The following is an 18,755-nucleotide window of genomic DNA, read 5'->3' as shown; positions in this document are numbered from 1 at the left end:
AAACCTTTATGTTTCTTAATTTAAATTAAATAGTTAATATGATTCAGGCATAACTTTAAAATATAATTATTTCAAAAAAAACTTTCAAATTTCAAAAACAAAGATCTTATTCATCAAAGTAAAAAGAAAATAAAAAAAAAAGTGAAAAAAAAAAAGAAAGAAAGAAAGGAGAGCAAAATTTAATTAGTCAGGAAAAGTCGCATAAGATGTTGCCACATCAAGAGGCAAAGGAAAAACAGCAATTGCTAGGGTTCACATCAGATAATTTTCAACTTTATTATGGGCATTATATATATATATAAGTGGTTCAGTTGCATTGAAGAGTTGAAACCCCCACATACCCATGGTCCCCCTTCATTTTCCAAACCCACAAACACCCTTTCTGACTGTGACTCTAATGGCAAAGAAGAGCTTTGCTCGAATGATGGGTTGTTGTTGTTGTTGTTGCATCAGAGGCATTTTGGGTGAAGGCTAAACATGGACCCCATTCTTCTGAGATGAGATGATGCATTTTACGGAAAATTAGTGAAAATGATCTGCAGAGCTTGTGTCTAGTCATTGTATAAATGACTATACTTTGATTAATAATTATTTTCAGTGATATATTATTGATTATATATAGTTAAAAATAGCATCTACATTTCAAGATATGTACACTGCATAAACTCATATCATATGATTAATAAATATTTAATAATAAAAGATATACATTATATAAATATATCTATTTTTTCATTGTATACTCGTATGTTCTAATGGGATATATTTATCATGTGATAGAGAAGATGTCTCCATGATATGATCTTCTCTATCAAAAAAAAATTCTCAATTAGAAAGAAATATATAGTGAAGCGATAATTTTATTTCACATATAAAATTAAAATAATAAACCCGACAAAAATGGTTTATGAGAAATTATAGATTACATATCTATTAAAAATAAAGCGTGGTATTAGTTTTCTACCATCAATATCATCTTTTGATTTATATAGAAAAAACTATAAAATGGGATTGATAATATTATTGACATCTGATTGCAACTTAAGGGATGAGTTATAATCACGGCTTTATAACATAAGCTCTCCAGTTAAAGAAAAGAAGCTGTATATGTGAATCTAAGAAAGAAAAGGTCATCTCACAATAAATGGTAGAGCCCAAGAAATAATGAGAGAGAAAAGAAGGGATAGTGACTCGTCCTTGAATGGCAAAGAAAAGTAGAATTATGAAGTAAAAGAGGCAGTTGGGTCATTAGAATAATTGCAAAACGAGTCAAGCATGCACGAAAAGAGCAGTCTGTATTTTGCAGAAACACACCAAAACTACCATCAATTTACCATTTTAGATAGAAACCCACGAAAAATTGCCATTCTACACACAACTCTAAAAAAATAAATCCTTCTTATAGCAACAAAAGTGAAGATCTCTCCCTCTCTCGTACCTCAAATTGAGAAGAAACAAATAGTTTTTTAAGCTAAACAACGGTTAAATTTGAAAAATAAAAAAAAAGGGGGTTGGTTGGTCCTTCCGGTTCTTGAAAGAAGTGAAAGAAAGAAACAAAACCCCTTTTGTTTACATAGATGACAAGTGTTTATAATCAGTTTCTATATCTTAAGATTGCTAGTGAGTGCCAAGAAAACACACCTAATTTTCTTAATTATTAGATTAATTCTTTTTAATTTCCTATAAATTATGTTTTTCACACTCTTTTTATAAAAATCCCAATTTACTTGAATCTTCAAAAACAGTTTCTAAAAACTCAAATAGATCTAAAAAGAGTTTCAAAAATGTCTTACCAAATGCATTGCTGTTATATGTATTCTTATATCCAAAAGCATAAGTTGAAGAAAAGAAAAAGGAAGCATAAAAATTAGTTTTCTTAGCATAATTATCTTCAGTTTTATTTATTGTAAGAAGATATAATAATGTTACATGTGATAAAGATTAAGTAGTATAACGCTAGTTCAACATTAGTTCATTTTGACTTCCTTTATTAGAGTGATCGATCATTTGTGCTTCTATTTATTCATGTGTAGACATATGAATTTATGACAGCTATTTTATATACTATGATGCATATATCAACAAATTAATAAGACTTGAGTGCACGCAAAATTAACTTTTAATTTGGAGTGCATGTTAAATAGGTCTAAGGTTTTTGCTTCATAACTTGGAATTAGTTGGAAACATATACAACTGAAGTTGCAATGATGGCTGAGCTACCAGCTATTTCTACTTACTTTGATGCACATTTTTGGCCGACATATCTATAACCTAATTAATATCAGAAAATAGATAATTTTGCAATTATTACGCAATTCCTAATTAAATAATTACCATATATAGTTTTATGACCTGTTTAACTCGTGATAACGATATTGTGATGCCATCTTTTTCATAAAACATTATACGAAGAATGCATGTTCTGTCGATGATCTTATTGTTCTTGAATTAATATTATAGAAATATCAGTATATTCTTTATTGCTCTCTTTCTCTCTCTCTCTCTCTCTATATATATATATATATATAGACACAAAAAAAGATGAGAAATTGATTCCATGCTTGTAGGATTTTTTTATTGCTCCAAGAATTTCTAAAATAAATAGAAAATTTATATTCTAATTCTATTGTATTTGCTGTATATATATTTAAACTAATAAAAAAAATGATACATATTATTTATAGGGATGATTTAGTACTTAAAATAAGATACCCATAAGATTTACGAAACATAAAATAGAGAAGTTAGTATTAGCTTTAGCCTCAAGTATCAAAGTAATCCACAGGCTATGGTTTAGGTAATGGTTCCAATCTAAGGAGAGAAAAATTGTGAACTGTTATTTAACTATTGTTATAATTAAAACATGTTCAATCTAATTATAATCAATGGATGAGCTTGTTTTCCAAGAGTCTCGTGCACGCATAATCGTTCTTTATCCAATTAGCAATTGCCCATATACATGTATATGGCAAATAGCTAGGTTTAATTTCAGTTACCTCTTTCAGTGATATAAAAATAAGCTAAATAATTAAATTTTTTTCCTTAAAGTGTGTATGTAAAATGAGAAGGCAAAAGAAGATCATGTCACTACAATCAAGAAAGAGAAAGAGAGGAGAGAGAGAGAGATGTACTTTGTAACAGAGGGAGTGAGAGAAAGAAAAGAAAAGAAAGAGAGATGATTAGAAGTGGTGAAATAGGAGGATGATCCATTCGTGTAATATGGGTAACATTTTTTGTTGAGGACCACAATTGGGTTCAGAATCCACTGCCACAGATATAAAAACAGCCAACAGCTATAAAGAACCATCACCAACTGCTACTACTACTACTACTACACCACCACCACCCACCTGGTCCATGAGAGAGAGATATTGTGTATTTTTAAGCAGAAAGAGAAAGAGAAAGAGAAAGGAAGAGAATAGTCTGTTGTCAATATTATTGCTTAGCTAGCTAGTTGATGATAATGAACATCTTTTCTTACATAACTTACTACTCTGATAGAGACAAGTTTATGCAAAGTATATTGTTTTCTGAGGGAAACAAATCAGATGTGTGTGGTGAACCTTCACTTTCTTATTGCATGTTGTCTCAACCAATCTCTTAATTGTTATATTACTTATATGCATCCTCCTTTTTGGATATATTCACAAATAATACAACATCCTAAAACATACCCAATAATTGACTGATGATCCATGATTATTACATTATATATAATAATAATAATAATCCATGGTCTATATTATATTTATTTTGCATTTCTTATTCTTTCCTTTTTTCTTTCTACCCCTCCTCAAGACAAGGGAAATCTCAAGCTAAATTTGTCTTATATATACAGTTTAATTTAATGACTATCACATATCACATGTTGAATTTATTTTTCATTTTAAGTTTTTTAGAACAAGATGAAATAATCTATTATATAATACAATAACTAGCATATATATTGGAATTATTTTAATCCACTCCATTGTTTGAAGTAACCTCATCTTTACCAATTGGGTGTAGATTAATTAAAACTGAATCATAGTCAATTATTAAAAAGAAAATTATGTTATTAGGCAATCAATCATCAATTATTTACCTTGGTAAACAATTATTAAACCTTACAATTGTTTTCGTAAAAAAGAAAAAAAGAAAATTTAATGTCAGAAAGTATATATTTTATATATTATACACATATGTATACAAACTGTTCAATTATATAAAACAAGCCACATGACAATTTCCTGAAGAGTGGTTTTCTAGAATATGTCCATGTTATATAGTTCCTGTAAGATATCTTTCTTCAAGTGATAACTGGCCCTAGTACACATATATTGTTAGCATCATAATAACTACGGAAGATACATGTGTTCCATGATTCATCAGAGACTATAAATAATATATAATATATATATATATATATAAATGGTGTATTTTCAGAAGCAATTTTGCCATCTGAGTTCTCAATCCAGTAAACCCTTGACCTGATAGAAGATTAATTAGCAAACACCAACATAATATATAGAGGAAAGGAAGAAAGAAAGTGAGGCCTACGTTTTGCCTATGTTTATAGGAGACACAATTGACTTCTAAACTATAATTGCTCGTTTTTACATAGGGTTTGAAGATGATCAATCACAAGAGAAAGCTTATTGAAAGAAATTATCACCCTAGATCCTACCTTTTCCAGCACACCAGGAACAGATTAAGAGAAGCCATGGCTTCCAAGCTTCTTTAGATGGTTGCCTGGTTTGTGATCTTTGACTTTCTCAGCCTACTAAATTATTTTGTTGATGTCTCTTGTTTTTCTTACAATCTGAATGCTTTTTCTTGAAAACATTGATAGGTACGTAAAAGCTATTACTGAACCCTCAAATTTCTATATTACTACGTACAGTTGATTATTAGACTTCAATTCATATGGTGATTATGTTTTCTGTCATTCAATAATATGTAGCAAATCATTGATAGAAAGAAGGTACAAATACCTCTACAAATTTAATTCTAGTATGCATTGTGTGAGTATCTTAATTTGAATAATATTTTAATTTTGATTTTTTTAATCTATAATTAAAAAGTATTCCGAATGTAAAAAAAATAATGCTGCTCCAAATTAAGACAACCTAGACTTATAAAAATATTAAACTATTATGCCAACAAATATTCAACTTTATATTTAATTTTAATTTAGTTATACAATCTTATTTGATTTATTTAAATCATTAAACTATATTTATATCTTTTATCCAGTCTATGATAATGATAATGGAAATGAAGACGAATTTAAGTTTTTCTACTTTTATTCTATTTTGATTTATGCTAATAGATATATTTATATATTATTATAATTTTATATTATATATATTATATTTTAAAAAGTATACGCTTGAATATGCAATTTTATTTTTTAAAATATAAATTAAAAATATATAAAACATAAGTCAAATATATATTAATTATTTAATATTAATAAAACCATTAAAAATCTAAAAGTTTTTTATTCCGTCCGGTCTCATTCCTATCTTTCATGGGGCGATGATGAGAATCTTAATATTTGTCATAATGCGCTATCTTGCTTTATTGCCATTTCTATTAGTCATTAATATCTGAATGACATAAATAACTAAATTATTGCAATACAATTAAAGTTTAATAATCAGGAAGATTCATATTAAAATTCCATAACTAAATCGAAATTAAGTATGTAATATTAGTGATGGTGGAAGGAATCATGATTTCTAAATCATGATTATCGAGAACTTTCCAAAACAAACCCAAATGAAATAGGTGAAAGCAAGGCAAAGATGGTACCTTTTGTTTTGTTTTGTTTTTTTTTTTTTTCTTTTTTTCTTTTTCCACAGTAAACGCAAAGATGGTACTTGGGTTTTGGTCTTTTAAAGATGGTACTTTGAGAAGCTCGAAGCCACTCTCAACTCATCTCATCTGACCAGAAACTTGTGGCCTTGTCAGCCCTCACTCTCAGATGGGTCACACCCCCCAAACCCAATTGTCCATTTATCAAACCACCCTCTTTCAACCGCACCTTTATAGGCCCCACTCCTTCTCTACAGACTACAATACAAACCCCCTCCTCCCTTCTCCTTCCCCTCTTCCTCCTATCTCCCATTTTCCTCCGCCTGCCCCTCCTCCTCCTCCTCCTCCTCCTCCTTCTCTCCCTCCTCCATATTTCTTGGTAACCTAAACAACTAAGATACATAAGAATTAGCATATACCTTCATGGATAAGAGTGAAAGAGAGACTCATGACTTCATGAACGTGGAATCTTTCTCTCAGCTTCCTTTTATCCGTCCAGCACCCGTCAAAGAAAAGAGCATTCGTCTTTTTGGCATAGAATTCGGAGGAAACGACAGTGCAGCGGGCGATGATTCTGCGTCAGCCGAAACCAATGAAGACAACACTAAAGAAAGCGAGGGTGGAGACAATAATAGAAGATTTGAGTGCCATTACTGTTGTAGAAACTTCCCTACTTCTCAAGCCTTAGGTGGCCATCAAAACGCACACAAAAGAGAGCGCCAGCACGCAAAACGCGCTCACCTTCAGTCGGCTATGGTTCACAATAGCTTCTCTGATGCTCATATCTATGGCATGATGAACTACAGGATAGGTTCAAATCCTACCCCAGCCATGTCTTACCCTTCTTGGAATAGTCACGCCAATAGTTCAAGGTTTTATGGTTCCCATGGCTCTTATCCGCAGCAGCCTATAAATGGAAGTCCATTAGGCTTGTGGCGGATTCCGACGGTTCACAGTAGTGCCACTCTTCATAGGGACCGTTCCATGAACCCTTTGCCATTATTTTCAGGCGAGGAATTGAAGCTATCCCAGGTGGGTGGCTCTAGCTCTCAGGGACGATATGGATATGAAGGAAAGCCAAGCGTGCAAGACCATGTGAGTTTAGATCTTCATCTGTAATTTGATATAACATCCAATGAAAGGAGAAATTGAGATTTTTCTTGAGCTGATGCTAATCTTTAATTTGTTCTGCAAAATGAAACAATTTTTAGAATAACCCATTGCTGTTTTCTACTTCCATAACCATCATCATCTTCTATTACTTGATTTTTTAGCATAATTTCTTTCTTGAACTCTGCCCTTGAATGCAAACTAGCATAAGACCTGAGATTTATGTACTTTAAGATTCTTTTTAGTCTTCTTAATTATAGTTTAACATAAGATAATATTTTTTAATTCTTTTTTCTTTCTTCTTTTGTTGACTTCAAGTACAACCAAAATCAAGAGAAGTAGAAACTATTCTTTTTCTGATAGTGAAATCTGAAAATCATGTAATTTAAAATGCTTCTTTTCTTTTCACAGTACAATTGATTGACATTGTAGCTTCATAGTATATGAACAAAACCCATGTTCAGTTTTCTCTGTGTATCCCTTCAGAACTTTGTCACACGTGTGAGGAATATAGTTTAAACTGGGTACATGAGGGTTAAGAGTGCATGAAGGTCTGTAGATAAACACGTGTATATATCTCTATATGTTTGTCCAAGACAGGTGTAGTGATGAGAAAGGTGAGTTTTGATCCACTGCAATTGTTCATCAGAGATAAAAGAAAAGAAAAGAGAGAGAAAGAGAGAGATCCAGGTGATAAGCTTTTCGTGTCTCTTCTGATTAAGAATTGCAGAAAGAAAATGATACATCAATGGCATGCATTTGCAGCTTGCACAAATAAAATCTTGCCATAATTGAATGCATGTATGTATTTATATATATATATATATATATATATATTGTTGTCTTTCTTTTTTCTTTTTCCTGTAGCTACCTTCTTATTATTATGTTCAGATGGAAAAATAGAAACCTTTTTCTTTTAATGTACGAATGTATTCAAATCAAAGCTTTAAATGATGTCTGATATCTAGTTAAGATTTGAGGTGGAACCTCTCCTGTCAAAAGTCCTGAAGCTAAGGAAATCTATGTGGCAATTTTAAGACCACTGATACAAATTTACATGGCTGTTCAAAAAATAAAATGCAAAATATACATGTTTAGAAGAAGAAGAATTATTGGATCTGCAAATATAGTTATAGTTAGATACTAAAACTGAAGAAGAATTAAATGTGTATATATTTATTTATATGATGCACATATATTCAACTCAATCAGAGGTTTTAAATTTAATTAATTTTTTTTATTAGATTTAATATTATTTTTATAATAAATCTAAAAATATTTCTGCTGCATAACTTATGACCCATTGAACAGTAATCAAATAGAAAGAAAATAAAAATGGTAGCATGGGGTAACTATGATAAAATAGAGATTATATAGAATAGTTACCAATGTATTTAATATTTGTATAATGAAGGGCATAGGGAGGGAGGGATGGGTCACTTTTGGTTACTGCTGTCTAGAATTGGACACATTTGTTCAGTATACCAAAGGTAGAGGAGTACTAAAAGCTTTCAAGGCTTTGAAATGGCAAAACCAACCCTCGGAGAAAAGGCTGTGTCCTTAATTTTTGCTGTGTGGGAGACACTTAAAGTAACCTATGACATGGTAGTTAGACAGCCCCATCTTTTATTTTCTCCACCTTTTATGTGTACCTTGTTGCCCTTTTATGTCTGCAATACAGAGAGAAGTTAGGTGGATATTTTAGTTTTGAGTGACTTAGACAAAACTTTCAGATTCTTATATGGAGAGGGGCTTTTTCTACTTTTGGCTTTTCTCCCGAATAGTACTTGAAAAAGAGAAAGGCTAATTCTTAACTATATTTATTTCCATACATCGCATCCCAGTAAATAAGAAAGTATTGTAAACAACGGTATCTTACATTTTAACGTTGGATATTTAATAATATATTATTATTTATTATATAGATGGTACATATACTAATTAATAATTTTTTAAAATAGATAATGATTTTTTATAAAAAAGCAACCGGAAGCTAAACAATTTTTTTAGGCACATAATGAAAAAGATCTCTTCATCCTACGTATATGATTTATAATATTTTCTTTTGATATTCATCACAAATACGATAATTTCTTTTGATATTAATAGACAGTCGAAAAGAAATTCAAACTTACAATCTTGCTAATTTCATAAGTGACAATATCAACTAGAGTTAAATATTGTAAGTGAAGATTTTGAACTGTTATAAAAAGCGATCACAGGCCTCTTAACTGTTTAATTTTTTTCTGAATTACATCATTCCAACTAATTGCAATTCTAAATTCCATTATCTATATCAAGAACTATACCAAATTATTTTAAATTGTACCGAATCGAAGAACCAAAGTTAAAATTAATTTCCTTTGGAAAAGTAAAAATCTGCAATCGATTTAAAAGCACTTTTTATTTAATCTTAACTGTTTAATTTCCTTTGTTTAAATTATTTATACTATAGAGTAAAAATTAGTAACCATGTAATGAATTGTATGACACTAATATAAATATGCTAAGAAAATTATTTGTCTTTTCATTTTTATTGCCATTAATTAAATGAAAAGTATTAAAAAGTAGAAAATTTTTGAATTTTTACTTAACCCGGAGAATACCAAATCGTTCTATTAGACGATCAAAATTTCATACAAAATCATTCCGAAAAATCGAGATAGTTCAGAATGGAAAGGTTTTAGGTGTTTCTGCAAACCCTAATTGAGGATCTCTGAGTTTGGAAATCTTTCAATGAAAAATCCCCATCACTCCAAATACTAATTAACCAGGCCATTCCTGATCAAAACTTTAGATAATTCAGGGAATCAAACTAAAACATATATTTCTTCCCTTCACATCCTTAGAAAGATCGGAGAACACCAGCAAATTTATGCCTCTTTACAAGCTACAGTGTGAAGATTCAAGTCTCAGATGAGCTCGCACTTGCATTGCATGGCTTATAGTAAAAGATTGGGAACGCAGTACTTCCCTATGTGTGAGTATTGCATATGTGAGACTGATTCCATTACTATTATCTGTTTGGAATTTTTCTAGTTTTTATTTTCTTTTCCTATTCTGAAGCAAGTCACTGCATTTTATGTCTTCTTCCCTAATCCCACTGTTTCTTTTTTTCTTTTCTTTTGGGTGGCAGCACAAGAGATCAGGTTTCCTTCTTTAATCCCACTGTTACTTTGGCAGCACAAGAGGTCAGTTTTTCCAAGATGCTAATTGGCATCATTCGGTGAATTTACTAACAAACACTGGAATTATAAAATTTTGCAAGATTGCGGATCCATATCATCAACTATTGATGTCGGGATTTGTGTTTTGTCTCACAAGCAAAATATATGCTAATTAATTCAGTTGTTCCATAATAGAGACAATTTGAAGCTGACATATTAAAGGTATTATGTTGCCAAAAAGCAAGTTTATTGCTATTACCAATAATCTTAAAAATCTGTAATGAAGACAGAAAAAAGATAGAATTGAGAACTGGGCGCACAGAACTCAAGACCTCTTACCAAAAGAGTTTGTCTGTGTGAATGCATTAGATGAATAAACATATATAAGATTGTTGCAAAATCATAAGATGGTCAAATAGAAACGCCAATCTTCTTACATCCTAGGAGAAGTTCAAGTGTATTATGCACTGTTGAATCTTAATCCTAAGATGTCATAAAGGAGCTTTTAATTTTTCCAGGAAAGTTCAACATCTAAATGTCACATAATTATGATGGCTTCTGTTACATCAGAGCTTTCAGTTTCAGCTAAAACTGCATTATCATGTGCTTCACTTTTTCAGTGAATCCATAAGACTGTCCTAAAAATAGCCATTCCCTCCAAACAAACCTCAGTTGGCATGTAGGCCTTACTTTGTAATAGAAGCTAGAAAGAAAAGACAGTTTTAAAGATTTCAATACTCATATAATTGCAAAGACATTATTGTCAAATTAACGGTGACATAATAAGTACTATTTGTACAAAAGATAAGCTCAATTATTACAAGGATGTAAGAAAAAGGCAGCAAAGTAAAATAACTCCTACCCAGCCAGCCAGGTCTGTCATCCACTGCCCCAATTATTGTACTGAACATGTATATAATTCGAATCAGTTTTGGAAAAATACTATTTAAAAAACCAAGCTTGAATGCATAATCATGATCAACCTATGCAAATTTCTGACCATACCTGGTACAAATCTTGTGAAGATTGTACTTTTAAGTAAGTGCTCAATTATTTAAAGGGCAGTAATTAATTGTTAAACACTTGATTAACTGTATTGCCTATCCACAAAATATGTTTGACCAAGACCATAAGCAAGTATTCATTAACCTATAAATCCAGTGATTAAGTGCCTCCATGTCTCATAGCACAGAAAGTTATACAGGAAATTAAAATGGAGTGCTTCCTTCCACTTTCCTTGGGTCATGTGAAAATTTTTAAGGAAAAAAAAAAAAGGAATAAAGGGGTCCAAACTAGAGCATCTCCAAAAAGGAAACCCACTCGTAATACCATTTATCACAACCCTAAGTTCTTGGTAGAAAAAGAAAAATATGATATAAAGGAATATTGAAGGTACAAACTACCACTGGTCAGTAGTCAACTGAGAACAATGATTTAAAAGACTTTGAGCAGCTTTGATAAATTTCAGAAGTGATGATACAAGGTGGAGGAACTATTCACAAACTCAAATGGGAAAACTCTCAACTCAAGAGTTCTTATCTTAATTTTGCCTATAGAGGACAGCCCACACAGCCAGAAGGTAAGCAGTAGGTCCAGCACTGCTGCTATAACTACATCTGTATCTATCTATTCCATTTTCACCACTGCACAGAAGTACCAAAAGAAAATTTACTCCTAGTACAGTGTTCTTTACTGCTAAATTCTAAAATGTACTTAAAAACAGAAAAATCTTTTGTATATTAAAGAAAAAAATAAGTTCTTGTATGTGACCTTGGAAATGTCAGCCCTATGATAAAGGGAAAAGAATAGGAAACCCTGTTGAGGTATTCTGTTTAGATGGTGTGGTGGTAGCAAGCGTCAAAAAGGAAAATAATAATAAGAAGAAGAAGAATAATGCAATTACGGATGTTCGTACAAACAAATTATGAGTGGGTGCTTTTGAGGACATTGAGATGAATGGCACTGAACTGGAACTTCATATAGCAATCCAGCAAATGAGAAATCTATCTTGACATACCAGTTTTGCTTAGGCTAACTGGCCAAGGCTATACCCACCCTACAAATTGTACAAAGGGACATATTTAAATACCAACCCATGCAGTAGACTGTAAGTTCAAACCTATGTTAACACAAAAGGATAGCAAATGAGACAACCCTCTCCCAATTAAAATAGGATTGAGGCTTCAGTTTCACCAAGAACTCAAAAGGGGCAACTGAGGAACCATCCAAAATAATGTTGCTGCATGCACCCAACTTCAATGTTAACATCAACCCCAACTATCTAGGGGTCCACAAGTAAATGCATCTAGGGTAGGGCATGTGATGATATAAAGAAGCAAAATAAAGACTTGTGAAAAGAGTACGTACATTATCATTAGGACCACTTCCACATTACCTACACAGTTCACTCTTTTCTCTTCCACTGTTAGCAATAGCATGTATACATATAAGAGAGAGAAAGAAAGAGGGAGAGAAAGATCAGTGGAATTTAAGAAGCATCGGCCCACATCCCTATGAAGTTTCAAACGAGGTTGATAGTTTATACAGTAGCTAGCCAACACTTTTTGCTAAATCTGCGCCTAAGTAGGTGCATCAAAAACTGCAAAAAAAAGAAAGAAAAGAAAAACCTCAACAAAAAGATTATTGCTTTTTGTTTTCACAGTACAATTGGGCTGAGGTGAGGTGACCGTGGTAGGAGGAGTGGAGGCGAAACCCATATAGCATTTTTGCATTTAATAGTCAACAAACATGTACACCCAAGTGGTCCGACCTTTCGTTCTGCTTCGGCCACCTTCGTTTTTTTTGTTCCTTAGCTTTTCTTTTTGTTTTTCTTACCTATCTTCCTTCCTTTCACACAGGAAAGAAAATTTTAACCATGTTATATACCTAAAGTCAATTTTGTCCTTTGCTTTTCTCTTCTCATATTAAATTGTTCTTCGCATCTAATTGCAAGGCTAAAACATCATTATCTAAACCCATTTGTGAAGAAAGGAATTAAAAGTGTATTAGGAGACCGTTTTGAGTATAGTTGGGACACAGAAAGTGGGGCTCCGAACCCAGGTCACTCTAAACCCTTAATGGGACTTTATTACGACACTGATAGAACATGTCTTTCTACCCCACTGTGTTGCCCACGTAAGTACATAACAACATCGAGGTTCAGATTTTGAAAGCTAAAATGCCGTTTGGAATTTAATGAAGGAAAATTCAGGTCCCATTATATAACTTGGGGAACAACTTTAAGGACCACCCTGCCAAAGCCGGACTGAGTTAGATAATTCAAACCTAATTTCTTTTTTATATATATTTTAAGGCAAAAACACCTTATGATTTACGAATAAATTAGTGTCAAATATGCTATACTTATGGCTTAACAATTTATGTTAAGATAGGAATTTAATTTTCTTATTTTCATGGACAAATAGTTTGATATATTTACAAAGTACAAGATTATTATTGATTCTTTCTTATTCAATTATTTAAAATATATATATTCTAAAAAAGTATTTGTTGAATTTGGACATTTACCTTACAATTTCTATCAAATTATACACTATAGCTGCTGTACCCTAAATATGACAATATTAAAAAACAAACAAATAGACAAAAGATCCTACAGCCTCAAGTAATGTGACCAGCTGTATTTCAATTCTGCAACTCAAGACTTCCAAGTTTACAGAGGCAACTAGGCCAAGACAACTCACTGGATCCTTTCTGCCCAATTACCATAACACTCACTGCGGCAATTAAATAAGTTTTATTTTAGCCCAGAACCACCTACCGCTGCTGCTAACCGTGCAATCCTGTAGAACTATGCATCAACTGCTAACGGTTTTTGTGCCTACCAATTAAGGACTACCCACCAATTATGTCGGACTCGATGAAGATTCTAACCAGAGACTAGAACCACCCTGTGGGTCAAGGCAATCAGCTCGAATTTCACACCCTTCTGAGTACATATATCTACTGCATGAGAATAAGGATGAAGCTAATGCTGTAGCAAATATCCACTCCTAGTAGCCATTCCAGATCACTGCATACATTTGCTAAGAACAGCTCGACCAACTTGTGGAAAAGATAGTTACCATACTAATCTTCCAAAATTTGATGATTTTGTAGGCCATCAAAACATGCCACCTACGTAGCCATAAGTAATATACTAGTCAGGAGTTATTGATAGCCAAAGACATCCTCTTGTTCACAACCATTTAACAAAAAGTTTCATTTAGTTTGGCTGCAGAATTTCAAATGTTAGAACAGCTAGTGACTCTTGAGAAGGCCTAAAAGAAAATGATGGGGAATCCTAAACTGTTCGCTGGCTAAAACCAGATGTGCTACAAAAGGAACCACCAAAGACATCATAATTTCACAATTGTTCATGACATTTCCTTATACTGACTTTCCATGCTTACTGATTTATTAAAGCCTAAATCCCTGTATGTTTCAACTTCAACAATGACCATATGAACAAATAATATCAACATCTACCATCAAAACATTAATCAAGTTAAATTTTTCCATAATCAATAGCATAAAAGATGTTATGCCATCAACCTTTACAAGTAAACTGGTTAAAAATCACCAAAAAAAGCCAACTCGACTGCAATATTTAGCATCCATCAAATTGGTTTTAGAATAAGGAAAAATTGTTTCTCGTAAAAAGTAAAAATATAAAGGTGGCATATTCCACCACCTACAAGACCATACATCTGCCAATAAATATTAAGTGCTTACAAGGTTGAGACAGCTCAAGTAATTTCTATATTATGTGCACCTGAAAAAATTCATCTGTGCCTTTCTTGCTGAACCCGAGATGTATGGGACTCTTCAATGTGTCGGGTGAGCAGTGAAATCCCATAATGTGAGGCACTTGAGGCAGCATAGTAGGATGTTACAGTGAGTTGAGCAAACTTTGGAAGTGCATAACCTACAAGAGTGCAATTTAACACCCAGATGAAGTTGAATTACATCTGAATCCAAATTTAAGAAATAAAGGAAGATAAAATAATGTTAAGAGATTCATTTAGATCGAACAGGAAGCTCTTCTATAAACAGTGTGCTTTGATAAGTGACTTTAATATCCTCAAACATGTATGACACATAACTAATAATAGACTTTAAACAAGCCCCATACAATGTCCATAAGAACACAATAATGCAACATCAAAGACTATCATGAGCATAGCCAAAAGATAAGTGACTTTCTGTAAGATCACTCATGAAATAGTAAATGAAAATGCTACATATATATCATACTTATCAAGCACTATAGTGAAATTTCCAAAATCCTAAGATCCTTGATCGCTAATGGAAATGCTCAAAACAAAATACAAAGTCTCTGGCCACAAGGCTATAGCTACATCTCTTCTATCGTTTAATTAGCTAAATCCTCGATTCTGAGAGGAACTCACTAAAACACAGACTCTAGTCAATCATTTCACAAGATTAACCTACTGTTGCAAAATTATATTCCTAAAATGTCTACAACCCACTGCCATATTACTAGTATGATCCAGCTTTAGATAGTTGACCTGATGTTATAACTTGTAAGAAACTATATTCCACGCAGGTCTGACAAGCACAGCTTTGGGCCCCTCTAAAGTAAGACAGGTCGAAGTTGAACCTCGTCCAGCTCAAGTAGGATAAAAACTCTAGACCTCATAACTATCATACTCAATTCTTCAATTCAGCATTGCTATCTGCTGTGGCTACTAATGTTTAGATTTCCTTGCCTTTCTCAAGACAGAACTACCTGGGTGCCTTTCTGGGATTGTTTGCCAGTTTATTTATGCTAGCCAACAAATTCTAATTAAAAAAGAATAATGACAATAGAAAAGAAAAAAGGTTCTTTACAGGGTGGTGGGGAAGGGACCTGACTGCACACAAGTTTGAAAGCAATCAATCTCGCATTGTCAGTTTCACATAGGATGAGCTCAAGCTACTCAAGCTGAAATTGCGAATCCCAAAATTCTTGCATTTCTATGCATAATGTGAAATCCTAACCAATTCAAGGAAAAAACTAACACGAAAAGTCCAAAAATCAAAGAAGAGCATATGTAAAAATTGAGGCATGAAGCCTAAAGCAGAAACCTACAAAATGACCAGCGAAACCCAGAAAGCAAAATTGAGAAAATTTCCAAAGAGGTATGTGGGTGAGGACCTCAATGATTTGCAAACAAGTGTTTTCTCGAACAAATGAAAACATGTGATAAATCGGAGGAACCAGATATCACCAAAATTGAGGCCTTTGGACCTTGTCTCTATAGGTAAAAGGAAAAGATCTTGTAGTTTAGGAATTGGCATACAATCATGTTGATTGGTTAGCCATTGTAAAGTCAAATTTGTATTAGAGAAATGATACAGTCTTGCGCTATTTTCTGCACCCAGCATATGCCCCTCCACCACCACAACCACTAGGGCCCCTTCTGTTCTTTGTGAAAAGAGAATTCTTAATACACAATTAGATATACCAAGTTACCAACAAGAAAGGTACAAACGGAAAAATAATGACAAATGTGGTTAAAAATGTTCAGGACAGTCTTGAACCAGATCTTGCAAAGTTATGCTTTTAGAGTTCTTTCCCTTATAACAAAGAATCCAACATTGCTAGCACATTTGATTGAGATTCGAGAAGCTTTGAGATAAGCAAAAAGACAATACTCTATTATGGAATCAAGATAAAAAGCAAAGTCCTACATTGCATGCTAAGAATGCACTTCAATCACAGTAATGGAGATAGATTCTATGCTTACCTCCAAATGCGGCACTAGCACCTGAAACCGCTAGCAAGGGAGGAAGCTGCCAACAGAGTAATAGAGAAGAAAAAAAAAAAAACCAATGATGATACTCATCAATGTTTAATGCCATAAAGCAGTAATAAGCTAAGCCTTTTATAGCTTAAGAAGACTTCAAATAAAAACGACCAAAGGAAGGAGATATACCCCGACTAGGAGAGACAGCCATTTAGGTCCCTTGAGACGATTTTGAAGGAATGGGATACCTAGAACCATTAAGGCACTTAAGAATGTGCAAACAACAAATCATAACATAATCTAACAAGACAAAAGGAATGAATCAGATAATTATACCTGTATTGAATCCATGAACAGCACTAAGCATTCCACCAATTCCAGAGCCAGCCTACTTAACATCAACAGGACAAAAGTTCCAAATAAATAAAACAAACACACACACACAAGAAAAAAAAAAAAAGAAACTAATATACGACAATTGCACACAGGTATATATACTAAAACATCGTTTTAATATGTGAAAATTGCAAAACCAGTAGGAACCGGAATCATAAACTTAACATGTTCAATTAAATAAATCATTAATTAAACAACAGACAGGGGTTTAAACAATCACACAAGCAAAGCAAATAAATATCAAATTAAAATAGCACAAACTAAAGTAAGAAATTTCAAAAAAATTAAAAAAGATTAAACGGACCACAGCAGTAGCGTCGTGTAAAACAGAGGTAATAGTCCATTCTCCTTTATCCTGAATTTCGAAAAAAAAAAAAAAAGATTTGAGTCGAGAATAATAATGGTTGAAAAAGAAGCATAAAAAGAAATAGGAAAAGGAAAACAAACATACAGAATTAGGGATTAGAAGAGAGAGACAGCGAGGGCAGCGAGGAGAACCGAGGCCAGGATTAATGGTTGGATCGTGGTGTAAATTCCCGTTCCTTAGTTTCTCTTCGTACACTTCTCTTGTTCCCATCTTTCCCTTTTTTTAATTTTAATTTTTTCTTTTTCTGGACAACCTCTAATTACATTCAGATATCAATTTCTTCTTATATTTCAGTCTATTAAACATTCCACAGCCCAAGTCTAACTTAACTCCGACTTCCTTTGATTCACCCTTCCTAAGGTTGATTTTTATTTAAAGAATTTAATTTTTATAATAAAATATTTATAAATTTTCAATTTTTATTAATAAAAAAAAATATTGAATATAAAAATTGAATCAGATAAGAGAATTATTCTAATTATGCATTTAGTCTTGCCATATAAATATGGATGTAGATATAAATTTTTTTTATATGTTATTTTTAATTAAATAATAATTTTAAAAAGATTATAGCTAACATGTTAATTAATAAAGACTTATTTAAATTACATAATAATTTATAATTTTATAAAATAATATAATTATATTTTTAATATAAATATATATTAGTGCAGTTAACACATTAACTAATAATATAAAACATCTTTTATTGAATTAGTTGTATGTGGATTTAATTTAAAACTAATTAAAAAATTTATATATGAAAAATTATTATAAAAATTTTAATTTTATAAATTAAAAATATATAAAATATCGGCCGTTCAAGAAATGTGGCGGCTGATCAATCATCCCAGCAGTGGTCCTCTTGCCTAGCGGGGTCAGCTCCCTCTATTGATGATAGATCAAGGGCCCTCTTACCGTCGTTTGAGTGACTCATAGGGCTTCCCTCAGCTCAGTCTTTTTGGTTCTTGAGAATGGTCGCGCCTCTAAAGTCCCTCCGCCAATAGATAAATATAGAGATGTCGTCGAAAGAGGTTTGGATATTGAATAACTAAAGACGATATCTATATATATTCTAAATTTTAGAGTATTGTATTTACGGTAATAAATTAATATATTTATATATTTATTTAAAAGAAATTACAAAATTTGAATAAAATTTAT

The 18,755-nt window shown here is 32.3% G+C and overlaps 2 protein-coding genes across 4 annotated transcripts; one reads left to right on the top strand and one right to left on the bottom strand.

The window, feature by feature from the left end:
* The first annotated feature begins 5,718 nt into the window (after nucleotides 1–5,718).
* On the top strand, nucleotides 5,719–7,015 carry LOC8268101 (zinc finger protein 8). The gene has a single exon (XM_002531130.4). The coding sequence runs from the start codon at nucleotides 6,223–6,225 to the stop codon at nucleotides 6,916–6,918; it is 696 nt and encodes a 231-aa protein (XP_002531176.2). The 5' UTR covers nucleotides 5,719–6,222; the 3' UTR covers nucleotides 6,919–7,015.
* Nucleotides 7,016–13,510: 6,495 nt separating this feature from the next.
* LOC8268100 lies at nucleotides 13,511–17,967 on the bottom strand. Of its 3 annotated transcripts, none has more exons than XM_048370009.1 (6): nucleotides 17,529–17,967; nucleotides 17,165–17,216; nucleotides 17,018–17,076; nucleotides 16,829–16,874; nucleotides 14,851–15,003; nucleotides 13,511–14,213 (listed from the first exon to the last, which is right to left on the bottom strand). In XM_048370009.1, the coding sequence occupies exons 1-5, from the start codon at nucleotides 17,799–17,801 to the stop codon at nucleotides 14,861–14,863; spliced, it is 573 nt and encodes a 190-aa protein (XP_048225966.1). In that variant the 5' UTR covers nucleotides 17,802–17,967; the 3' UTR covers nucleotides 13,511–14,213; nucleotides 14,851–14,860. The 3 variants fall into 3 exon arrangements, with proteins under 3 accessions (XP_048225966.1, XP_002531175.1, XP_048225965.1); XM_002531129.4 differs by lacking the exon at nucleotides 13,511–14,213 and having other exon boundaries at nucleotides 14,621–15,003; nucleotides 17,529–17,579; nucleotides 17,676–17,955; XM_048370008.1 differs by lacking the exon at nucleotides 13,511–14,213 and having other exon boundaries at nucleotides 14,621–15,003; nucleotides 17,529–17,963.
* Between the last annotated feature and the right edge of the window lie 788 nt (nucleotides 17,968–18,755).

This window comes from Ricinus communis, chromosome 10 (genome assembly GCF_019578655.1).
Source record: "Ricinus communis isolate WT05 ecotype wild-type chromosome 10, ASM1957865v1, whole genome shotgun sequence".
NCBI classification, from domain to species: domain Eukaryota; kingdom Viridiplantae; phylum Streptophyta; class Magnoliopsida; order Malpighiales; family Euphorbiaceae; genus Ricinus; species Ricinus communis.
The sequence above is the reverse complement of the archived record's forward strand: the minus strand, read 5'-3'. Positions and strand labels throughout refer to the sequence as shown.